Source organism: Pimephales promelas, chromosome 22, assembly GCF_988280905.1.
Source record: "Pimephales promelas chromosome 22, fPimPro1.hap1.1, whole genome shotgun sequence".
In the NCBI taxonomy this organism is placed as follows: Eukaryota; Metazoa; Chordata; class Actinopteri; order Cypriniformes; family Leuciscidae; genus Pimephales; species Pimephales promelas.
In genome coordinates this window covers 12,351,953-12,378,917 of record NC_142790.1, presented here as the reverse complement: position 1 = coordinate 12,378,917, position 26,965 = coordinate 12,351,953, and the positions used below count along the sequence as shown (strand labels likewise).

Below are 26,965 nucleotides of genomic sequence, written 5' to 3'. Positions count from 1 at the left end.
AAATATTAGCATATCCCTATTATAAAAATAATTGCAATCTCAAGGAACAGCACAAAGAAGATTTGTATTGTTATTGTTTCCTAAGTTGTCCATGAACCATTTTTTTAACGCTTTATGTAATTACTGACGGTTTAAACAAACAACGGCCTAATTTATATTATTATTAGGGCTGTGCAAAAATTCATTGTGATTAATCACATCCAAAATAAAAGTCTGTGTTTACATAACATATTTGTGTGTGCTGTATATATAAATACACACACATGCATGTATATATTTAAGAAAATGTGTTATTCATATATAAAATATTTATATTTATGTAATATAGATTATGTATTTATAAATATATACAGAATTTAAGATGCAAATAATTCTTAAATATATACATGCATGCATAGGTATTTATATATACACAAAATAATTATATAGAGCACACACAAATATATTATGTAAACACAGACTTTTATTTTGGATGTGATTAATCGCAATTAACTTTTGCACAGCCCTAATTATTATTAAATTTATATTGAATTCACTTCACTGAGAGGTACTTTGTACTTGAAAGATAATATTTTTAATTCAATTTTGAATAACATTCAAAGTCAACATGAAGTGTTGCACATGAATCTGCAAACATGTAATGTATAATAAGAAAATGGACGGATGCACGGTCATTTAAGAGATTTTTTCATTTCATGCCGACTTCACGTTGTATCAGAGAAGGACGAAAGAAATATGCGGTCCGAAATTGTCCCTCCTTCAAAACACACGACATTGAAAAGTCAAGTTGTCCAGTGATGCTATTAGTCCATTGACTGTATGTTGTTTTTCATTTTCTGACTTTATCACACTCTTGTTTTTGTTCACTTGAATTACTCTCTTTGCAGCAATAATGACCTCTTTTTTAGTCTATTGGCTGTATATTGTTTTTAATTATCTGACTTTATCACACTCTTTGTTTTTGTTCATTTTAATTACTCTCTTTGCGGCAATAATTACCCTCTTTTTATTGTTACACCAATGTTTACTTCACAAAGTACTTTGTACTTGACAGCTAATGTTTCAAATTATTATTTTTAATTGAATGAACTTTTAAAAACTACAGTAGCATGCAAGTTTTTGTTGTGGTATTAATATTGGCAATGAGAACGGTGATGTTTCTGCTGTGAAAGTTCAGCTACTAAAATTGCGTCTCGTGTCGTGACAACCCCAGAATGTACGTGTGCATGTGTGCACTCAGCGTGTTTATCAGGAAGTGGGGGTGTGGTAGGGTTGGCTAACAGGTGGGCGTCTCTGTCTTGATTAGAGCCGTCTCTCTTGGGGGCCCAACAATGGGATGATTGCTTCCTCTAACTGCTGGCAGTGGCCCAGTGGATTGCTGCTGGCATGACTGGCTTTACAAAGAGCCCTTACAACCGGGTCTGATTGTATCCTTTTCTGCCAACCACATGCCAACATATATCAACTCCCCACCACAGGCCCACAGGAAGAAAATAAGATCATTGGTAATAAGGTGCAGTTGGGGGATGCAACAACCGCAAAAGGCTCACTGCAAATTCATCTCTTTGCCATCAGGCTACAGGAAGAGTCCATTCTCATTACAATTCCTAATAATGGGCCCAAAGAAAATAAGATTTACTTTTAGCTTCCAAGGTCTTGACGATAGTTCACCAGCTGGGGCCACGAGCACAGGAAGCCGATTCATTTTCTTTCTTCAACAGCATTTTTAGAGAGCTTTGTAGTGTGCAACAAAAAAGATAAAGTATAAAATCTCTAACCCGATTCTCCCTGGTGAACTCAAAAACAAGACAAAGTCAACACGAAATGGCATCTGCAAACCATTTCACTTCTGTAATGTGAAGTATCGCCAGGTGAGATTGGATGTTAAATGAGAAAACTAGGGCTGTCAAACGATTAATCGCATCCAAAATAAAAGTTTGTGTTTACATAATATACTGTATGTGGGTTCACTGTGTATAATTATTCTATATATATAAATACACACACATGCATGTATATATTTAAGAAATATTTTCATATGTATATAGATTTATATATAATGTATATTTAAATATAAATATTTGATATATGAATAATATTTTTTCTTAAATATACATGCATGTGTGTGTATTCATATGTATAAAATAATTATACACAGTGAACCCAAAATATATTATATAAACACAAACTTTTATTTTGGATGCGATTAATCGCGATTAATCGTTTGACAAGCCCTAGAGAAAACGTGAAGTGGCGTGATTTGAACAACAGGGATTGGTGGACAGTCATTTCAGAGATTACAAAGACAAACTTTGAGTACATGTAAAAAGTAAACAGGGCCACATTCATTTCATGCTGACTTCACACTGTACTAGAGAGTGAGTATGCAGTCCCCATGTGTCCTTCCTCCAAAACACATGACACTGAAATATGCAAATGCTCATTTAGGGCAGATTATGAATGATGTATTAAGATATGGGAGAGGTGTTTCTCAACCAGCTCAAATGCTCAAGTCTCTGGCTGAACTGACAAACACACTGTAATTACAATCAGTGACGGCACAGAGGCCCACATATTACATCTCTGACACATTAAATGCTGCAGCCTCAACAGAGCCTCTGTGACTAATGAAGAGTGCCTAACATCACAAAAACCCAGCCTAGAGCAACTTACAGTTGATCAACAGCAGTTGGCAAAGTCAACAGGAAAACAATACCTCAACATGAGTTACAAAATCAACTCGCATGGAGAACTGGTTAAACATACAGACTTATTCCATGGAAGAACTGATATGTTGGAAATTTTATGTATGAAATGGAAATTGCGTGAAAATAAAGAGACCAACTTAATATTCCAAATCTATAATTGTATGTATTTACAGTCATAATTGGTACAAAAGCCAAGTTTTGATTTTAGTTATATACCTTTTATGCAAACATGTCAACAGAAATAAAGAAATTATAATACATAGGAACTTTATAACAAACACACAGCATAACAAAATTAAATACAAAAAGGAAACCTTTTCCTAAAATGTTTAGATTTATAAGCATGTTTAATAGTGTGTTAAAGAAAAAAAGAAAGGATTGGTGATGATCTAATGATCAATTATGTTCATTGTTTTAATCTCAAGGGTTCAGCACTAAATTACAGGTGTAAACATTAACCAATCAAATCACAGTTGATGCTATTCAAAAAAATGCATGTGACTACATAGCATCTGTAATATGAAACCTGTAATTTGCTAGGGATAAACGCTTTAGTTTTTTTGTTTTGTTTTTTGCGCTATGTCAACACTGATGTATCACAATATGCCAGGTTCTATGCATAGAGCAGTTTGTCCCAACACTTAGATTCCCCAACCATTTTAGGATACATTTTTAAATACATTTTAGGATAGTTTTTGCTCTAAAGTAATGCAAAATAAATGACATTTTCCTACAACAGCACTCTAGTACTCTATAATACAGCCAACTGCAAGGCTAACAAAAACATCAGAAGTGTGTGGAGTGCTGAGAGGCATGTACTCACCCTCGATTGGCTCTGGGTCAGCGAGTGAAGGCTCCTGGCTGCTGATGGGCTGATTGTGCCCGCTCTCCTCTTGAACCTGCTTACACACTCTGCAGGTGTACCCATCCTGCACCTCATTGTTAGGGTCAGCACCCTCCTGCCTCCCACAGTCCACGTGAACCCATCTGATAGAGAAAAATTCAACAAACAACCATCGATGACCCAATCGAGATGAAAGCGTAATTGCATTGTTTTGTATTTATTTATTTTTGTTAAACTGATAGTATTTGTTAACCTTTACATTACATGAATTTCTAGTGCTCAAGGAATAATTCACTTTGAAATAAATTTTTGGTATGTTTCCAAGTCATCCAAGTCAAGATGTAGGTGTCTTTGTTTCCTCAGTAGTTTCAATTTTGATATTTTTAGGTCAAACCGTTGTTGTCTGTCAGTCATATAATGGAGGTCTATGGTCACCACCTCCAAGAGCATGCACAGAGAAGTCCAAATGAAACATGATTTAATGGCTGGTAAACTTAAGTACACATTGATGGCCTGAGACACAAAACGTACGTGACGTACACGCATGAGAGATCACTTCCGGCGCTTGTGCAGACAGAAACGCCCACGCACTCAGATCACTTGGACGTGGCTGTGGTTACAAGAGGTAAAAACGATATAAATACTGTTCGTTTTTTCACACAAACTGCTCATTTCGTGTCTTAGGCCATCAGTGTGTACTTACATTTACGAGTCATTAAATCATGTTTAATTTGGACTTCTCTGTGCATGCTCTTTGAGGTGGTGACCATTAACCTCCATTATATGACTGAGAGACAAGAACGGTTCATAAAAATATCAAAATTGAAACTACTGCGGAAAAAAACATCTATCTTGGATGCCCTTGAGGTAAGCCAAAACATACCAAAAATGTATTTCTAAGTGAACAATCCCTTTAATACAAGCTAACGTTCTAAGAACAGCACCTAAAGCAGGAATGTAGAGCATGTGGTTTCGGTAAAGTTGAAATTTGAGCTAAAAAGTTCTTGCGTGCATCATGTTGCCCATAGGCATTGTTTACTATGATGATCTGTAACTGTTTTTAGTGTCATACGCCATGAGCATGTTGTAACAAGGTATTCAACTTTTACAAATGCATTTTAAGACTTTCTGCATGGTCATGTAGAGAACAATTTGGATACAAACAATATTGTCAAACTAATCTCAAGCTACAATATTCTACAATATTCTCTGAGCTATTTGAATACAATGACCTTTTGTATTCTCACATTTTGCAACTCTCGAAACATTAGCACATACACGACACATAAAGTGACATACAAGATCACATGTCTGAGCCCTAGTTAGTTGTTAAAGCAAGAGAAAAAATTAATCTGCCAAACAAAATGAAATGATATGAGATTTTTTTCCATTCACAAAGACATCATTGAGGCATTTTAAAAAGCTGGCGGTTCAATTGCAACGTTCTAAAGAGACCTTTTTTTAAGATCATTCCTATTAGTTAATCATGGTATCCGAAGCCTGCAGAGAAGTAATCATCTAATATTCATCAATGCCAGTCTTCACATCAGTAATGGACAACACCACTCGGCTGTAACGACACATCAATGTAATTGATTACGTTCATTACCCACTGTTTATGTTCCTAATCCCCAAAGAAAACCTCTAGAGCAAGTATGGCAGCACTGTTTAATATTTACCCATCCGTTAGGCTAAAAACAGCCCAAATTGAGTTTTTAACCCAGTTTTTTTTTTTAGTGTGTAGTAATAATACTTAAAAATTAATGTCATAGTAGATGCTAGTCAAATTTGGCAAATGCCAACATTCATCAAAACCAATAAAAAACTAAAGTAAAAAGAATGTTAATTTTCTTTTTAAATACATCCTAGTCTATATTACACATGGGTTCACTTGCAATGAGTCTGAACATGGTTTGTGTCATCCACAAGAGTGGTGAATCACCTCCTGCCGAGAGCAGGCAACCATTAAAAGTCAACTGACATTTAGAAACCAAAAATGTAAATGCTGAAGGATGACGTTCAATGATTTTTTCTTAATAAAATATCAATTTAATGAATTTGATTGTTTTTATGCAGAAACCGATTCATTAAAGCAACAGGTCACTCGAGACTGTGTGATATTGTCATAGCTGAAGGAGTCTCATTTCCTACCTCTTGCATGCGCAGCATGAGTGTTTGTCTGCAGGACTGCCAGAGTCCTGATTCTGCCCACAGATGAAGCAGAGCTGTGTTGAATCATGCTGCTGTTGACATCCTTCACACATTACACCATTAGACGACCACTGACCGTTAGGCCTCGTGCCACACTGAGCACACGCTCGGCAGTTCTGCAAAACACAACGTTCAATTCACTCTGGCATCGTTTAAAATCATGACAGCAAAACCATTTAAAGTCAACATGAAATCAAATTGAACCATTTCCAATTCCTGTTCTTATTGAGCATGAGACAAATGCACATTGCAATATTAATGACAAATTATATTGTAACCTAACTTTTATGACCCAATTAAATTCCAGTTTATTAAATAAAGATTTAAGACGATATGACAAAAATCTTATGATATGAGTATTTGTAGTACATACAATGGAATGGGCCATTTTTATTCTCATTAAAACATCATATACGGATTTATTTTTCTGGGAATACAAAAAAAAAAAAAAAAAAAAAAACATACCAAAGTTTGGGGTTGGTAAGATTTTTTAAATATTATTACAATCTAAAAGAACTGTTTTCTATGTTTACTATCCAGTTTATTACATTGCATTTTGCTAAAGCTGATTTTCAGCATCATTACACAGTGTTCAATGTCACATGTTTCTTCAAAAATATTGCTCCAGAAATATTAATTATTATACTACAGGGCTGTTGAATGCTTGGTTCCGATTGGTTGAGAACATTCTAAAGGTGTGCAATTATTTTCAGGGAAACGCACGGCTAAAGTATTTCCAGGCAGGTTTGACCACATCACAGTTCCAGATCACTGCGCGTAGTTAACTAAAATAATGGAAAATAGGATACAATTCATTACAACAAAAAAAAACAAAAAACATGCAGCCCCATGCGCTTGATCTGCAATTTTCGATGTCTAACTTGACAATCAATGTACACATAGAGTTTAATTTTACTAAATAAAGTATGTAGTCCTATCTTTAATAGGGTAAATAATAAATTAAACTGAATCGGCTATATAAATAAATTGCTGGTTTGCACGAAGTTTCGTAATTATTCCAGATAATATAGCAAATAAATAATTATTGATAGACCTACTTGTTAAAGGGCTAGTTCACCCAAAAATGAAAATTCTGTCAGTATTTACTCACCCTCATGTTGTTCCAACCCCGTAAGACCTTCGTTCATCTTCGGAACACAAATTAAGATATTTAAGATATTAAGATCGCTCCTGCATACAGTCCATAGGCTTCTTGAGGGACTGGCTCTTGCTGTCCTCGAAAAGTCATTAAAGACATCGTTAAAATAGTCCAAGTGACTACAGGGGCTCAATCTTAAGTTTATCAAACGACGAGAACACTTTGTGCGCAAAAAAACAACAAAAATAACGACTTTATTTCAACTATTCGTTTATTTCTCCCTCTGCGCGAGTCAGGTTACTAGTTTAATAGTGTAAGCTTCTGTTATTGTACGTCACACGCATCACACACACATGACCAGCGTCGGCCAATAGTGAGCCTACGTGTGACGTAGCTCTACGCAATCACACTACGTTAACTGACTTACAGGCTCATGGAGAAGGAAGTGAATAGTTGAAATAAAGTCGTTATTTTTGTTGTTTTTTTGCGCACAAAAGTGTTCTCGTCGTTTGATAAACTTAAGATTGAGCCCCTGTCGTCACTTGGACTATTTTAACGATGTCTTTAATGACTTTTCGGGGACAGCAAGAGCCAGTCCCTCAAGAAGCCTATGGACTGTATGCAGGAGCGATCTTAATATCTTAAATATCTTAATTTGTGTTCTGAAGATGAACGAAGGTCTTACGGGGTTGGAACAACATGAGGGTGAGTAAATACTGACAGAATTTTCATTTTTGGGTGAACTAACCCTTTAAAAGGGCTTTGTGTTTTTCATTTACTGGGTTATCTACAGTCAATTTCCGAAAACAAGAATGAATGAGTTAATTAAAATGAATTTGATTAATAAATAAATAATAATATTGACGCACATGCTTTTCTACCTCATATCTGTCTCAACATCTCTCTCTCTCTCTCTAATAACTGCATTAAAACCTGCATAAAGCTGGGACACACTTAGGCTTACTAACGCCAGTTATGAATGCAATTTGATTCTTATGACTGATCATGCCCAAATGCATGTTCAGTCTATGTTCACAGTCTGTGTTTAAGACCTGCTACAGTCGATGGAAACAGTCGGTCTTCGAATATTTCAGCGAGTCGTAAGTGTGTCCCCCATCATCAGTCTGCTATCAGTGGCTCAAACCTCCGTTACTACCTCTAAAATGACGTTTTGGAATTAGCAACGGAGGAATGGGTTTAGATGCGTAAGAAATTAGTCCTACATACAAGAGCGTTATAATGACAAATAATTGACAAACATCTTGATATGCATCATCAGAACAATGTGTTGAGGTGTGGTAACTGTAGTATAAGCGGAATAATTGACTTCAGGCCGTTGAATTATCCAAAAAATAATGCACACCCGAGGTGTAACGGCCACTCCGCTTTGTGACGTGATAGCAGTACCACCTGGGGTGTGCCTGCCGTCAATTATTCCTTATTTATTATCAATGTAAAAATATTTTGTGGAAACCTTTCTCTCTTTTTTTTTTTTTTTTGCAAGATTCTTTGATGAACAAAGTTCATAAGAACAGTATTTCTACATTGTAAATGTCTTTACTGTTACTTTTGATCCATTTAAAGCATCCATGCTGAAAGCATTACTTTCTGTCAAAGAAAACAATCTTACTGACCCCGAACTTTGGAACAGCAGTGTATATTAAATAACCACATGGAACTGCCTTCCTCATCTTGACTTATTTCGGACATGTCACACTCAATTTTCACACCATTCCATGTTTAAATAAACTTTACATAATGTAAAGCAGTCTTTGACAAGTGATGGCAAAAACACATATACCTACAGTGGTGTAAAACGTAGCAAACACTACTATTGCTTCACATACTGCAGAGACCAACTTAAATGATCAAAACGTGATCAAAAATGATTTTAAAAAAGCAAAAATGACAACTAGTATCTGAACAATGACATTTGAACTTAACAACAATTGCAAACTGAAAATGTTTTGGGCTCTCTTAAATCAATTTGGATTGAGTTCCAGCATAATTTCGGGTCTATAAATCCTCAAAAAACATGTTCATCAGTCTGCATCAGCACGCAAAAAAAATAAAAAAATAATAATAAGTTAAAAAAAGTAAAATAATTCATAAATAAAAGGCACTTCAAGCTCATCACAAGAAGAGGGCAAGAATCAGCTCTAATAACCACCCACAGACCCTTAGCAGGGAATCCAAGCCCTGTCAAGCCTCTGATGATGGGCAGACTCCTTTACTGGGTCCTGGATGACAGGTGGGGCTTCTTAGCCGCCTCCACAAAGTGATGGAAGCAATCTGTGTGGGATTTGGTTCAGCTTTTATATTCTTTCAGATATGCGAGATATTTAGGTCTACTAGAAATCTAACTCAATTTAGAAAAGTATTGTGAGATCATGGATCATCTGTTGCATTCCACACAAAAAGATCTTTCTTAAAAATGTAAGTTTCAACTTGATTGGCTGACTTCATGCTATTTTTAAATCAATCGACAATAGTATAGACTATAGACAATAGTAATACCCCAATAGTACTCTGTTAAGTGTATTTAATAGGGAATTTGTCCATCTTAAGTTGGTTTTGCTACAGTCCCAATTCCAAACAACCTAGATATAACTGGCAGTATTACTTAAAATGCATAACATTGTTTTTTTTTTTCTTCTGACACTTTTCAATGGCATCTAGTCAATAGGTTTGTATTCCACATTCTGATTCAATTACAACATGTCAAATATTTTTGGGGTTAAATCAAAGGACTTGTTTTATATTCTGATTCATCTGGAGGCTAATTGGTTTGATTTTGATTTATTATTTATTAAAAATCGTTCGGGTGAAAATATACAGGGGAAAAAATACAAGGCTTTTATAGCCGTAATGAACATCTACCCCGCAAAACAAACATTCAAAGTCGGCCGATACCATGAGTGAGTGTAGGAGAAATGCCATCAAAACCCATCTAGCACAGCATGCACATTAGCAATAATTACTCACAGGTAATGAATTCATCATGGTGATTAAATCTAGCTCCAGCATCATCCCATAGGGAATATACAGTATGCTGATGAGATGAAAAACCAATGCACTCTCCAATCCCACAGGCCATAAACACCCACGGGTTGCGTGTTACAGGCTCAAAACGAAAATGAAAGCACAGCGTCTCTTCTCAAAGCAGGCCAGCATCACTGTCACACTGCTGTTTGTAGTCCATCCACAAACACAAGCTTACCTTGCACCTCCAGCCATTGGTGGGTATTGTGTCCACGATGGGCTGCAGGCAGAATGTGTGATACCCTTTATCACACATGTCACACACCAGCATTTTGCTGTCTTCCCCTGGGTTCCTAGACCAGAAAAAGGATACTGTAGATTAGAACAGAGGATGATTTCAGACATTGTTAGGGGCTTTTGCAAAGACAACACTGAGTTTAGGTGACAAGAAATCTGCCTATCCTGGCTGAAAAGTGCTTTTAGCCAATCATAAGAGAATTCATGTTTAATGGACAATGGACAGTGAGTGAAAAAATGACCTGTTGTTTGCAGCAATCTAGCACTTTCTTTTAGAGTTCAGCCTTTTTCATTTTGCGTTGGGATGCACAAAATGTTCAGCATAAACAGCTTTTTTTCAGTTTCGGGGCAACATCACTGACCCGAAACAGACATTTAATTAGCACTTCTTTAATGGCGCGTTTCGACTGTGTTAAGCATCTATTTTGTGCACACAATGTGGATAAGCTACAACAGTTAAACATGTCAGCTGTGTGCTTGTACAGCTTTTAGGCTATGCCATGTCACTTAATGTTACATTTACGTTAAAACAAATCTATTTAATGTCCATAAAAAAATGACTCTACAGAAAAGCATTTTGTATTGCATATTCATTATATTTTTACTTAACCTGTTAATGGTCTTTGATGTATGTTTAAATAAATCTGTCGTGAAAACAAGTTATTACAGTTTATTATTCTTTAATTGTTTTTATAAATCACACACAAACTGGAGTAGACCTTATGTGGAATTTAAATGTTTGTCCAACCAGTGTTTAGCTATTTGTGCATTTGTTTAATTAATAGATTATTCATTTATTATTTATTTTTGGTTTCTGTTTTTGGCCTCACCAATTTTAGCTGGAAATAGGTTTGACAATTTAAAGCCCTATCAGCCATGGAGTGTAGACATGTTTGATGGACTACCGGAAGACCATTTCACCATTATGAACCAAGATGATCGTTTAGATGTACAAATTACTCCTGTTGGTATGCTACAATAATTCAGTGGAAAATATCAGAAGCAGTCATTTAATTAATTAGTTGTTGTTGTTGTTTTTTTTCCATTTCTATCTACTGTTATTAAGGTGACTCAAGTTTGTGACTGGGCCATGGGCTTGATCAAATTAACTGTCGTGATCCATTTAGAGACTACCATCTGCACAGAGACGTTTAATCGATGAAACAGCTGATTAACAGAAGGGGTTGTTCCCCATTCTGCCAGTTTCAAATTGTAAAGCACAACATATATTTTTATATTTTCCAATTCTTTTGCGAATTTTAGTGAAGTGTTTATTTAATTTCCACTTTTTGCAACAAATTTAGAAATCAATATTGGTCAAAGACCATGTAACACAATACAACCTTATTTTGCATACACAAGCAAACAAACACCCCATTAAATTCTGCCCATGAGCAATAACACTTTCACTGTGGCTTTTCAGATCCAAAATGTGTCTAAGTGGTAAATCAGAGAGGAAAAAGTCAGATTTATAGAGCTACAAGGAGGATAGGGTGACGTTCTGGAGATTTATCCATTTCCAGGACTATATTTCTAGCCAATGCCAATCCAAGTCATCTGATATTTACAGCCGCGCTGAGCCATTACATTCATTTTCACCCAGATCAAGACAGATGCACGTTTTGCCTTTCCCAGCCGTGCTGTATCTGATTCCCGGTCCAGCAGCACATCACAGTGGAGAATACGAAGCTTAAACGCAATGCAATCTATTTAAACTACACTGCGATTGAAGCATTAACAGAATAAACATGCACTGCAAACTCCACTATAAAAATACACCGTAAAAAATTCTGCCATGCTATTCAAAAGGCAATATGAAGTTAGCAAAAGTAATATACCACCATATACCAATGACTAATACACACACACACACACACACATATACATATACACTCACCGGCCACTTTATTAGGTACACCTGTCCAACTGCTCGTTAACACTTAATTTCTAAGCAGCCAATCACATGGCGGCAACTCAGTGCATTTAGGCATGTAGACATGGTCAAGACAATCTCCTGCAGTTCAAAGCGAGCATCAGTATGGGGAAGAAAGGTGATTTGAGTGACTTTGAACGTGGCATGATTGTTGGTGCCAGAAGGGCTGGTCTGAGTATTTCAGAAACTGCTAATCTACTGGGATTTTCACGCACAACCATCTCTAGGGTTTACAGAGAATGGTCCGAAAAAGAAAAAACATCCAGTGAGCGGCAGTTCTGTGGGCGGAAATGCCTTGTTGATGCCAGAGGTCAGAGGAGAATGGCCAGATTGGTTCGAGCTGATAAAAGGGCAACAGTGACTCAAATAACCACCCGTTACAACCAAGGTGGGCAGAAGAGCATCTCTGAACGCACAGTACGTCGAACTTTGAGGCAGATGGGCTACAGCAGCAGAAGACCACACCGGGTGCCACTCCTTTCAGCTAAGAACAGGAAACTGAGGCTACAATTTGCACAAGCTCATCGAAATTGGACAATAGAAGATTGGAAAAACGTTGCCTGGTCTGATGAGTCTCGATTTCTGCTGCGACATTCGGATGGTAGGGTCAGAATTTGGCGTCTACAACATGAAAGCATGGATCCATCCTGCCTTGTATCAACGGTTCAGGCTGGTGGTGGTGGTGTCATGGTGTGGGGAATATTTTCTTGGCACTCTTTGGGCCCCTTGGTACCAATTGAGCATCGTTGCAACGCCACAGCCTACCTGAGTATTGTTGCTGACCATGTCCATCCCTTTATGACCACAATGTACCCAACTTCTGATGGCTACTTTCAGCAGGATAATGCGCCATGTCATAAAGCTGGAATCATCTCAGACTGGTTTCTTGAACATGACAATGAGTTCGCTGTACTCAAATGGCCTCCACAGTCACCAGATCTCAATCCAATAGAGCATCTTTGGGATGTGGTGGAACGGGAGATTCGCATCATGGATGTGCAGCCGACAAATCTGCGGCAACTGTGTGATGCCATCATGTCAATATGGACCAAACTCCCTGAGGAATGCTTCCAGCACCTTGTTGAATCTATGCCATGAAGAATTGAGGCAGTTCTGAAGGCAAAAGGGGGTCCAACCCGTTACTAGCATGGGGTACCTAATAAAGTGGCCGGTGAGTGTATATATATATATGAAGAGTTCAGATGCAAAAGCCTCTAAGTGCCATTTGAAATTTTCTTCTTTAATGATAATTTTTTATCAAACTTGTATATTTAAGTTCAGTAATTTCACTTAAATGGCAATGATAATTACCTATTAATTGCTATTTAAGTGAAATTACTGAACTTAAATATACAAGTTTGATAAAAATCATCATTGAAGAAGAAAATTTCAAATGGCATTTAGAGGCTTTTGCATCTGAACTCTTCATATATATATATATATATATATATATATATATTAGTTCTGTCAAACAATTCAAATATTTAAATCGCGATTAATCGCATTAACGTCATAGTTAACTCGCGATTAATCGGACATTTTTATCTATGTTAAATGTCTCTTCATTTCCTTTTCTCACATTCTTTTTTTCTCATTTTAATGCTCTTATCAACATGGAAAAGTGGATCAGCTTGCTTCGTGCAAATGTTTTTATTGAAAACAACACTGTTCAATTTCACACTAAAACATTCTCACTTGGAGCAAATAATCTCTCACACAATGTAACACTGTCCATCAATAAAAGGGTGAACGAAATACTGACGAGGTCCTGATATTGACGAAGGGGCCGAGAATTCGCATCATCTATCTCTGTGTGTGTGCTTGACAATCAAGTGGTATTTCAGACTGGACGTGCTGTGATGATGATAGCTCAGTTCACAACGACAAAACACAGATCACCTTGGTCTTGTCAATGGAACCATTTGGCAACTTTTTAGTAAAGTAAAGTTTCCATTCAGAATTTTATTGGCATCCATTTTGGCGTCTCGCGCTCGTCATCCACTCAAAACGAAACGTTAACCAACTCGTTGGCCAACTCGCAAGCCCAAACGAGTGTGTGCGGCGAGCCTGTTGTTTTGTTTCCAGTCTAGCTAGATCCGCTTGCGCTTTGGTCGACGAAGCAACAAAATGTCCTCTTCGTGCAGCGCAAGCCATTGAAATGAATGGGTTTCATGATGTCTCAGCGCCGCACATGCCGCGTCCCATTGCAAAATGTTTGGCTTTTGGTGTCATCCGCTTCCAATTATTTTCAGATATACGAAAGAGCTTGTCATGCTGCTTGCAAACCAATTTTGGTAACACTTTACAATAAGGTTCATTTATTAAACATTAGTTAATGTATTAACTAACATGAACTAACCATGAGCAATACATTTGTTACTGTTTATGTTAATCTTTGTTGACCTTCGTTAATACAAACCCAGCTGTTCATTGTTTGTTCTTATACCATGGTCTGGGTGAATACTCGATTCTGATTGGCTGCAGGGTGTCCGCTAAAAAGTGATAGAGGACACCTAGTAAAGTAGTTCTGGTGAAACTGCCTGTTTACCATTCGAAACTTATAAATAAATGCTCTGCCTACAACAGCTGTGAGTAACCATAGCAACAGGCAGTCAAACGCTCTATCAAAACAAACATCTAACGTTAGATACTAAGGCCTAATACAACAATGAGCGACTTCGTTATTTCTTTTAAAGGGTTAGTTCACCCAAAAATGAAAATTCTGTCAGTATTTACTCACCCTCATGTTGTTCCAACCCCGTAAGACCTTCGTTCATCTTCGGAACACAAATAAAGATATTTAAGATATTAAGATCGCTCCTGCATACAGTCCATAGGCTTCTTGAGGGACTGGCTCTTGCGGTCCCCGAAAAGTCATTAAAGACATCGTTAAAATAGTCCAAGTGACTACAGGGGCTCAATCTTAAGTTTATCAAACGACTAGAACACTTTTGTGCGCAAAAAAACCAACAAAAATAACGACTTTATTTCAACTATTCACGTCCTTCTCCATGAGCCTGTAAGTCAGTTAACGTAGTGTGATTGCGTAGAGCTACGTCACACGTAGGCTCACTATTGGCCGACGCTGGTCATGTGTGTGTGATGCGTGTGACGTACAATAACAGAAGCTTACGCTATTAAACTAGTAACCTGACTCGCGCAGAGGGAGAAATAAACGAATAGTTGAAATAAAGTCGTTATTTTTGTTGTTTTTTTGCGCACAAAAGTGTTCTCGTCGTTTGATAAACTCAAGATTGAGCCCCTGTAGTCACTTGGACTATTTTAACGATGTCTTTAATGACTTTTCGAGGACAGCAAGAGCCAGTCCCTTAAGAAGCCTATGGACTGTATGCAGGAGCGATCTTAATATCTTAAATATCTTAATTTGTGTTCCGAAGATGAACGAAGGTCTTACGGGGTTGGAACAACATGAGGGTGAGTAAATACTGACAGAATTTTCATTTTTGGGTGAACTAACCCTTTAACATTTATGGAGAACATGGCAACTTTGACAACTGGTATGCTGTAGGTCGACTCTCCGATGCTGGACTGGAGAGCCGTCAAATAATGTCGGTGACAGGCCATTGATGCGAGAGCAGTCTGCGGGCTTACTGGGCTCCGTCTCTCCGTGAGAGACGAAGCTGGAGCAACGCACTGTCTGCATCAAGTGCCCATCATGGGCAGCGGTAACGTTACCCAGCTTTTGTGGATCCTCCTGACTGGTCGACTTTTTCAAATTGCACTATAAATGGAAACGTTGAAATTAAATGTAAATAAAAAAGCTAGCATGTAGGCAAATGACCCTCTCTTTTGATCTGATTAATTTATTGCCCTCTATAAGCGCAAATCGCTGGTGCTCGGAACTATTTTTTTTTGGTGTGTTTTTGATTGTTGTTTGATTAATTGTTTCATGAAAAAAAAAAAATGCATTTTTGAACCTGAAGGGTTCTACAAGCTGAGCGGACTATAAATATCTCCAGTTGCTAAATAAACCGTCAGGCAAGTTATTATTTGTAAAAACTAGATTTAGCCTAATTAAAATATAAACTAATGTTTTAAAAATGTTTTATTTGGCAAGTGACCATGGTATAAGCGGGTTAATGCCCGACGAGGTGTCCATTGTCAGGTTTTAATGGACTTCGGCGGAGGCAGCCGTCCTCCGCTGCGCGTCGGCCGGTTCACGCCTCGCCGTTGTCCATTAAAACCTGACAATGGACACCTTGTCGGGCATTAACCCTTACATGTTAGTTCACAGTGCATTAACTAAAGTAAACAAGATTTTAATAAAGTATTAGTAAATGTTGAAATTAACATTAACAAAGATTAATAAAAGCTGCAGACGTATTGTTCATTCTTAGTTAGTGTTAACTAATGTAGTTAACTAATGAACCTTATTGTAAAGTGTTACCCCAATTTAAAAAAAAAAAAAAAAAACTTACCATATTACTTAAGACAATGTATTGTCTTAATTACAAACACACTGCTTTATAGTCCAAAGAGTTTCACCGTTTACTGCACTTCTCGATATTCCCCTATAGCGGCTTATGATTTAGAAGTCTCGCAGATTCACAGAAAACAGCTCACTTAGATATAGCAGAACATATAAACAGAGCTGAGAGAGGCTGAGGTAGCTGAAAACATTCTCAAATCCGCAACAAATCTAAAGGTGAAGAGTACAATTTTCTGAATGATGAGTGATCAAATTCTCCAGAAGTCTGAATGTCCGGGTGAGCTGGATACTCACTTGCACGCCAGGCAGACTTTGCACTCAGGACATTGCCAGCCGGCTCTCTTCAGCGGGGTCACAGTGATGTCCAGACAGGCCCCATGGTAATGCTGGCCACATGTGCAGCAAAAAAGCTGATCGAGTAAGTCTCCAGAACTGTCACACACCAGACAGTTCACCTCATCTTTTGCTGAAAAGAGAAGAAAATATATAATGGGTTTACAACTCCACACGGTATGTCTTAGAGGCAGTAATGTATGTCTCGGCGAGGATTCACGCAAACATTATCTGCTATATCTTAAAAAAATAAATAAAAATACATCCAGCGCTACAGTAGATCAGATAAAAACAAAACTAAAAAATAAAAAAACAAAAAAAAAACAACAAAAAAAACAAATTGGTTTCATGGGAAAAAAAGTATCCTCAAGTTTCCTACGCCCCATGAGGCCTTGCGTCAAAAGTGGGCGCGACTTCCGGTTGGAAGTAAACAAAGCGCGACTTGACATGCTTCACACTCGTTCATTCAACAGTTGACAGTCATTCAAGTTATAGCTATCCAAACTAGCTAACGATGTGGGAACACAACCTCAACGAAATTCAAAAGAGTGAAATAACAGTACCTTTACCCTCCGCAGTAGTTGATTGGGAGTATTATACTTATACACTTTACAATAATAACATTTATTATATTAACATTATTATAACATTATTATATTAACAGTATTATTATTATTATTATATTAACAGTATTATAATAACATTATTAATAATCAATACTCATCAAGACATGGTGACACAAGTTGTGCGAGCTGACAAACAATTAAAATAAAAAAATACACACTTAGTCATTGTGCTTCGGAGTTTATTAAAAATTATAAATGAATGTGCTACTTGAATACATTACTGGCACATTTGGTATCAGGCTTTGATCCTGGTGAGTTTAGGTGTAACATCAGTTGCGAACAGCCAATCACATGCTGATAGAGTTTATAAAATATTAAGAATTTAAACAAATGTACACAGGAAGATTCGTCGTCTTTTGGGAGGTGATGGAAACTACAGTCGTTGAGAGGATCAGAGACGGGCTCTGGCAGGATCACTCGTTTTCAGCTTATGTTCAAAACAATCACGTTTAAGCCACTGAATTAGTTTAGTCCGGTTATACGTACAACCGCGAGCAGCACATGTTGTCCCTGAGCTCCGTAACGACATCTCTCACAAAGATTTGCGTCTTTAAATAGTAAAATAATTCTCCGAAAAACAGCTAGCCTCTTCGCTAACTAACACACAAAATACCATTGGAATGCTACTTCCGCAGCGTCACCGGAAGTTTCACCCACTTTATTTTTTACAGGAGCGCCCCTCGGAAACTTGTGGATAGATATTTGGTTTTGCCCTAGAGTGTGCTAAATTAGGTGTTATTACCATGGATGTTAAGGTAATACGTAAAGCACTGTTCATTTCTTTTGTACCTTTGTTTTATCGTATTTATCCTCTTGTTTGTAATTTGCCTCTATGTTCTTATTTTTAATAGTTTTTAAAATGTAAATGTAATGTAAATGTAACTATATATTACCAAGCTGAGCAAATACTTGGTATTTAAATAGTTATTTTGTCGTTGTTTGTTTACATTGATGTTAAAATGGCATTGTTGAGACATTATATGTAATGATAAAAAAACAGCTGTTTCAGAAGTTGTAGTGAAGAGAAAGAATGGGTTATATCTTGCTTATTTCATTTTCATTTTTAAAAATATATAGAATTGACATTCTTTTACAAGAATTTCCATGAATGACAGCAGGTCTCTCACTCTCTCAGCCCTTCTGCTTGCCGACTGCCATAGGTATGCAAGTGACGCCCTCATCCAAAGGCAGGGCGGAGATATGCAGCTCATTTGCATTTAAGGTGGTATTCACCAAAACAGGTCATTTTAAAAAAGGCCCCAAAAATGACATTTTCAAATGGTTATAATAAATTAACTGTGGGGTATTTTGAGCTGAGACATTATATGTAATGATAAAAAAAACAGCTGTTTCAGAAGTTGTAGTGATGAGAAAGAATGTGTAATATATTGCATTTTTAAAAATATATAGAATTTACATTGATTTTACACACTTAAAAGCAACATCATAAGTTATAGCATATCACACTTCTCCTGTAGGGAATTCATGCAGCCCTAACTAAAACAAAAAGCCTTAAGATTTTGTCAATGAATCAGCAGAAGGGAACGTGTGTATCACAGAAACTCACATCGGATCAGGGCTTGCTGGATGTGATCCGGGCAGAGGAGGGTGTACGTCTTTATGTTCTGGAAGGTTCCGGCAGCAGCTGCACAGGGATAATGAAAGGAGCGCCCACAGCTCTCCTCACAGCACTTTATGGATGCTCCAAGGCGCTTACAGTATGCACAGCACTAAAAAAAAAGTTAATAAAGATACGTAAATATTGGTGGTGTAGTTTCAGTTAAAAATAACATTACAAATGTACGTCACAATTAGACATGCAGTTCAGTTTCATTTAGATTACATTAATTTCAGGCCAATACGAACTGTTATTTTTACACAGCTCCAAAACTGCTCAAGCTGAATAATATTTTGCATTTATATTTAATTTACCTTCTTTATGGTCCCTAAAACTTAATCATTTTTTATGTCCCCTTGTTATTACCGTTATTGTTATGAGCATATCTCTGGTGAGCACCTGTCCATGGACCGCCATCAACACACACAAGCTTTTATGCAGGCAACAAATGCAAACTTCATTAGAAGCAATGAAAAATTCATAGAATTACATGTTTATTGGCTTTTCAAAGACTTGTTTAAATGATAAAAATATGTACTTGCTGAATGCCAACGGTACAAGAGACTACTACCACTAACAGAAAGGCAAATGCTATAATACTTTTTCATATACCATTTACTTTTTGTTTAACAGTTCTTTCAAAATGTATTTGTAAAATAATGAAGGCAGAGAATGGGAGGTCCTGTACGTCTGCAATGGCGTTCTTGGCACAATCAAATTAAAAGCCTCTCTTAATCTGACCCTGCATCAAGTGCACTCAGATTAGTTTGTTGTTTAATTCATGTAATGCATCCATTTGCGGTTTATTTTCTGTACAGCAATTCAGTGATACATTATTACTCACATTATCAGGTGATGTTGGGATGGTTACTTTGGAAATGTAATAGGTTACATATTACAAGTTAGCTGATTTAAAATGTAATAATGTACTAAAATGTATTAACAATAGTGAAACAATTATTAACATACTTTATTAAAAGTAATACAACTGATTATATTTGATTGTAATTCTTTAATCATTTCCAAACATTTAAACCAGGCAAAGTTAACCTTACAGTAGTACTCAACACCGATTACTTAGACTTTCAAAATCCGTCATCACTTGATTTAAGATTATTAAACAAAAAAATGACGTTAAAGGAGTAGTTCACTTTTTTTAAAAAAAACTGGCTGATAATTTACTCACCCCCATGTCATCCAAGATGTTCATGTGAAAATGAAAAAATCTGAGGATTCCAGGAAAAATTCCAGGATTTTCTCCATATAATGGACTTCATTGGGAACCAAACGGTTCAAGGCCCAAATGAGAGTTTCAGTGCATCTTCAAGGGGCTTTAAACGACACCAGACGATGAATAAGGGTCTTATCTTCGAGCCATGATTCGAAAAAATATTTGTTCATTTTGATGAACGAGTTTGATTAACAAACGCGCATCACAGAACAGAGCAAGGCTAGCATTTGTGCTTATAAAACAAACTTTTTTATTTATTTTTTTAAATGACTGATCGTCTCGCTAGATAAGACCCTTATTCATCGTCTGGTGTCGTTTAAAGCCCTTTGAAGCTGCACTGAAACTCTCATTTGGACCTTGAATCATTTGGTTCCCATTGAAGTCCATTATATGGAGAAAATCCTGGAATGTTTTCATCAAAAACCTTCATTTCTTTTCAACTGAAGAAAGAAAGACATGGACATCTTGGATGACATGGGGGTGAGTAAATTATCAGCAAAAGTTTATTTTAAAAAGTGAACCATACTCCCAAGCTCAGCCACCACAAAATCAGACTTTAGCTCTTCTTTTTACTTTGAAACCTCGTTCTGAGGTTAAATAAAGATTTCTGGATGAAACGACTTTTAAATGTCCAGCACTGGAACACATCTTTATAACTCGCCATGGTGGCAAGACAGGTTGTAGTCTAAAGCTTTTAGCGGCAATATGGATTGATGTAATTGGCAGGAGTGAAGCGCTGCAAATTCAAACGAAAACCAATCAAAAGCATCAGAACAACATCGCTTTACTAAACAGCCTTTAAATGGCACAACAAAAACAGGCAAAGCAACAAATTAATATTATTCAACACATCCTAGCTTTTTACAGAACATATTCAGATGTAAACCCTTTGTAATGGTTAACATTTTCATAAGTAGCTAACTACACATTTTTTCTCAGTAACTGTAACCGATTAGTTACATTTATTATGTAATTAAATTACATAACGCCATTAAATGTAACTAATTACTCTCCAACAAAGTAATAAAACTTCCAGACACTACGTCACAAACAAGTACTGCATTGCAAACAGTACACTTGGTACACAAATTTCCATTAAGGTGTATTGACACACATTTGGTGTGACCTTTAAAAGTCAAAACAAAACAACACATCCCTTTAAAACACCTTAGGACAGTATGTGATAATTCCCACTGTGCTGAAACACATTCTTTATTTTTTATCCCAGTGTAGGTCAATGACCAATAATACATGAACTGTTGGACTCCAAGGAACATTAAAAGCCACACCGACAAGCAGCGAGAAATAAATGATGTGGCAAGTAATTACTGGCAATTTAATTAATTTATTAGGGTAATATAAAGTATGTGACTGCAGACACTATTATCTACATTCTGTTTCTTTATTTGCTTTCTCTGTGAAGATTACACATGGGTCATTGTTTACAGATTATCATTATTCAGACATATAGTGATGGTTACTTAATGTGTTAATAAATGCTTTATTAACATGTATTAATGCTGTAATTAAGGGTTAATTTGGGTAGTTATAAAGCATTTAGTAGTGTTCAGTTAACTATGTTCGTGAGCTCATCTAAAGTGAGGACTAGTCATGCCTTGTAAAGCATTTTTAAAGGCTGTTAAATATTTCTATGTTCTGTATCACTGCGTTGTGTTTGTTACATTTTACAGGTTAGAAGATTGACGAGTCTTTAAATCACCTTTATAAATGCTTTACAAAGCATGAATAGTCCTCACTTTAGATGAGCTCACAAAAAAAGTTAACTGACCACTACTAAATGCTTTATAACTACATTTACTTACACTTTGTAAGTGATCTTATGAATGACTGACAACTCTTAAACAACTGGTTTGTAAATAATGCTATACTTCATTTAGTCAAAGTATGAAAATACAATTATTAAACGCATTATGCTTATAAATCAAGAAAAAAGCATGTATAGCTGTATTTATAAACTGCATATTAATGTCTAGTAATGTTTTATAAATGATGAATTAACTGTTTACTCATGCTTAACTAATGATTAATAGCGTGCAGTTATTATAAAGTGTTACCATTGTTTTTTATGAATATAATTTGTTGTTTTTACTTCATTAAAAACACATGCTATTTTTCAATTATTATTTTTTATATTAACAGAAAAATAAAATGTATATTTCTTCTTCATGTAGTATAAAAAAAATGCAGTGGTAAATGGCAAAAACGTCCATCTGTTAATTGCGTCGCTCTGCTGAAAGAGTGGAACAAAACCATAACCCTGAACAGAAAGGTTGTCATAACATGCTGTTCCTCTCACAGGTCCATTTGATCGTTACATACTCCCCCCTCTTTCAGTCTGTATTTTTTCAGCCTTTCAGGTATACCCAGTAAAGCATTCAGGGATCAAGGCAAATGCCATTCAAAATAAGGACTAGGATGCAAACTGGCCAGACATTTAAATCACCACCATGGAAAAAGCACTCACACTTTGAATAATAGAGAAAGCAAGGGCCTGAGAAAACGGCCCTGAACTAAAAATGTCTCTAGTCAGCACTCTCTCTAGCTCTCTCATGCTTTAGAAACACTTGGCCTAAGGCCCGAATGCAACAATCTGCAAATACCTTTTAACACCAAGCTTTAAGCAATTATCGCCCAGGCGGTGAGTCCACTGAGGCTGACAGCAGCCTATACCCACAATGCTCTGAAGGACAGACATGTAGAGCTCTATGGCCATACTGTCCACTCTCAGGGCTGGCTGGGTGTTGAGTATCTCATCTCTCTTCCAATGGCTCAAATTATTGAAACCATCCCCTCAGACATCTCCTTCTTGGGGTGAAAAAGCTACAGCTGATCCATTATTGCTGCCAAAACTCCAAGGACACTATTATAAAGTAGAACAGCATTCCCTCCTTGAAATCCTATATGCAAAGAGGCATAATGGCAGCATTCCAAACGGAGCAGGCCAGTGATGAAAGATGCAGTAAAGTGTTGGATGAGCGTGCCGTACTATCACAATGTCAGCTGGTTTGTGTCTCGGTCAGTCAGTCAGTGTGTGGACAGTGTTATGCAGTGATTCTGTTTGTGACACGCTTTATAGACAGTCGCTTGTTTCTACCTGTTCCGACTGCACTCGTCTAAAAGTCAAGAACACATTACAAAACTGACCTGATTTACTTTGGAAAAGCATGTTCTTGGTATTATGCATGATTTATTTGTAACTGTTATTTTCGACTAAACCGATGATGAAATTGACTACGACGAGACAATGGCAAGACGACACCAACATCTTTAAACGACAAATGTGACTATATCGACATGGAATATCCTTGATGAAAAAAGACAAGACTAAAAGAGTAAAAGCCAAACTTATTTTTGACAAATAAAAATAGACAAACTACCGACAGTTTTTAACAAGCCTCTAAAAGCTTTCATGCTTGAGGTTGCCAGATGTCAAGAGTTGAAATCCCCCAATCAGAGATTTTCGGTAAAAGGATGCATTCAAATTAAGTCGTAGGAAGATGAGCTGGGGTAAGGGACTGTGTAAAGATCAGGTCATCCTCTCTGAACTTCACTATTTCATAGCTCTGGAAGTCTCCCTGCCAGGACAAACCTACAATAAAGTCCTTATTGGAGTCAGTTCATTCAGCAGCCGTCCTGGCAATACCCTCCGGTAGCTGACACTTTCCATGAATAGGGTACAAATTGGTTTCTTTTATTCTGTCTTAAGAATTAGATGAATACAAGAATCATGGACTACGTTTTGAGAACTATTGTTGCTGTCAGACGGAAACTCCATGCTGTCAAAGATATTGTGGCTTTATATATGGTCAGACACTTGCATTAAGCGTGTCATTATATTATTAATATTTCACTAAAATCAAGCTCAAATGGAGTCACAAGGTTTTTAACCAGAAAATTTCAGAGAATGTCAGATTTATACGAGTTTTGTCTGTCATAAAAATGGCCGCATCTGAGGCAGTAAGTGCAATGCATTAGGTTTTCATTACCTTAGAGGTTATAAAGTTTATTGTAGCGGTGGGGGCGCTAATTTTTTAATTTTTTTATTTATTTATTTTCTGTCACTTGGCCATAATCTTGTGTTATTAAAGACAAAGTACTTTGCACAGGCTATTTAAGACAGTACTGGCAATGACTTGAAGACAAATTCTAGACCGACACTCTTCTCTACTCCTCAAATACATAAAACATTACTCAAGAAACATACACACACACACACACACACACACACACACACACACACACATATATATATATATATATATATATACACACACATACACATACATACATAAAACATTACTCAAGAAACTTGTGAGGAAAATTTCCCACCGGTTAATCGGCGTGTGACAACACCGGTAATCCCCGTGTCAACGTGGAGGGCGGGGCGGGGGGGTTAAATAGCTTTTAAATGCATGCGCGTTATACTTTCACTTTCGAAATAAGAGTCAATTGGCAATTCAACGTCAATTGCTTGAATGGACAAAAAAACAACTCGCTGATAATAAAACTTTTATTTATAGACAGAACTTTTATTAGCATAACGAACGAATAAAATATAGACAGAACTTTTATTAGCATAACGAACGCATAAAAATAACCCCATGCATTGACTGAAAAAAGCGAAAATCGGCAAACTGTGGGCCCAAAAAAATAAGAACCATAAAATGCTTTTTTTTTTTTTTTTTTAAAGTCAAGACATTGCGGTGTCACGGTGGGAAAGTGATGTCACCGGTGATGGGGCTTAAAACCGGTAACACCGTTATCACTGTCTATCGTGGCAAGCCTAATATATATGTATATATACACACACACACATATATATATATATATATATATATATATATATATATGAAGAGTTCAGATGCAAAAGCCTCTAAATGCCATTTGAAATTTTCTTCTTTAATGATGATTTTTATCAAACTTGTATATTTAAGTTTAGTAATTTCATTTAAATAACAATTAATAGGTAATTATCATTGCCATTTAAGTGAAATCACTGAACTTAAATATACAAGTTTGATAAAAATCATCATTAAAGAAGAAAATTTCAAATGGCACTTAGAGGCTTTTGCATCTGAACTCTTCATATATATATATATATATATATATGTGTGTGTGTATATATATGTATGTATGTATGTATATATATATATATATATATGTATGTGTATATATATATATATATATATGTTTCTTGAGTAATTTTTTATGTATATATATATATATATATATATATATATATATACACACACACACATATATATATATATATATATATACACACACACACATATATATATATATATATATATATATATATATATATATAAAACATTGTATGTTTTATGTATATACGTATGTTTCTTGAGTAATGTTTTATGTATTTGAGGAGTAGAGAAGAGTGTCAGTCTAGAATTTGTCTTCAAGTCATATATATATATATATATATATATATATATATATATATATATATATATATATATATATAAAGGATATAAAATATAAACAAAGAACCAGTAGAGTTATGAGCTTTACTGACAGTTTGTGGTTCCAATGGAGTTAAAAGGTTTAGTCACATGTTCTTTTGAATATTTTTCATCGGGTATATATTTGCAAAACCCACAGACAGACGCAGAGGTGGACAATAATAATGATTTATTAATAAATGGAAACAATAGAAATATGGAGATATGAGGTTTCCGATTTCCATTATGTAAAATATTCTTTAACATGAGATTAACTAGAAGTAGTTTGTTTTTAAGTAGTTCAAACATCTATTTACCCCTTATAAAAACATTATGGTGTACGTTTCACCCAGAGGTCTTGACCTTCATGACCGTTTCTAACAATTATAATTTTACATCAAAACTGTAATAATCTGTTTTATTCTGTTAATATTCAACTGATTACAGTAAAAACTATACTACCAAGGAAGTGACATCATTTGGACCCTTTCTACAGAATTATTACATGAAGAACAAAATTAACATTTCAATTTCTTTCTCAATTTCTAGATAAACGTTAGTGTCGACAATTGTCAACCATTCAACCTGTTGCCTGAGATATTGTCAAAAAAATTATTAAACAATTATCATTGTTTTTTACGCCAAATATAATGTCTACAAAATCAAAATGGCATGCATATTCCAACCAAACAAGGCCAGGCTCTGCTAATCACATACTGGCTGGCCTTGAGCTCCTAAACATACGGTAAATCAACTGGGCTCAGAGTTAGAAGACCAGGTCTACCTTAAAAAAGCCCCCAGTCACCGCAGTCATAAACTGTTCTCCCCTCTGCTGTCTGGCAAACAGTAGCAAAACCTTCAATCAAAGTCCACTGGATTACTGAACAGCTTCTACATGCAGGCAATAAAGCAGCTAAAGGGGTAAGCTGCAGAGCAACCGCTCTAATGGTCACTGTGGCACTCTCATATAGAGAAAGTGTGAAAAACCTAGCATGATGTGAAGTTAAGGCATTATCTGAATCATTTACTTTGTGAACAACTGTTCCCTCTGAAACATTCTCAGTTTCTGCAGTGGCAGAGAAGCAGAGAAAAGTGTACCAGATGACGATACACCAAAACAAAAGGAAAGTCTTCTGAACAGGATTTT

At 36.2% G+C, this 26,965-nt stretch overlaps 1 protein-coding gene across 9 annotated transcripts in view; it reads right to left on the bottom strand.

Moving 5' to 3' along the window:
- The window catches only part of kmt2ca (lysine (K)-specific methyltransferase 2Ca), a 207,954-nt gene that overhangs the window by 89,121 nt on the left and 91,868 nt on the right, over nt 1-26,965 (bottom strand). For all 9 annotated transcript variants that reach the window (XM_039666622.2, XM_039666620.2, XM_039666621.2 and 6 more), the window contains 5 exons: nt 19,051-19,213; nt 16,819-16,990; nt 10,083-10,197; nt 5,704-5,879; nt 3,532-3,695 (listed from right to left, as the gene is read on the bottom strand). In XM_039666622.2, coding sequence (XP_039522556.2) covers nt 3,532-3,695; nt 5,704-5,879; nt 10,083-10,197; nt 16,819-16,990; nt 19,051-19,213 — 790 coding nt within the window. The remainder of the gene's footprint in view (nt 1-3,531; nt 3,696-5,703; nt 5,880-10,082; nt 10,198-16,818; nt 16,991-19,050; nt 19,214-26,965) is intronic.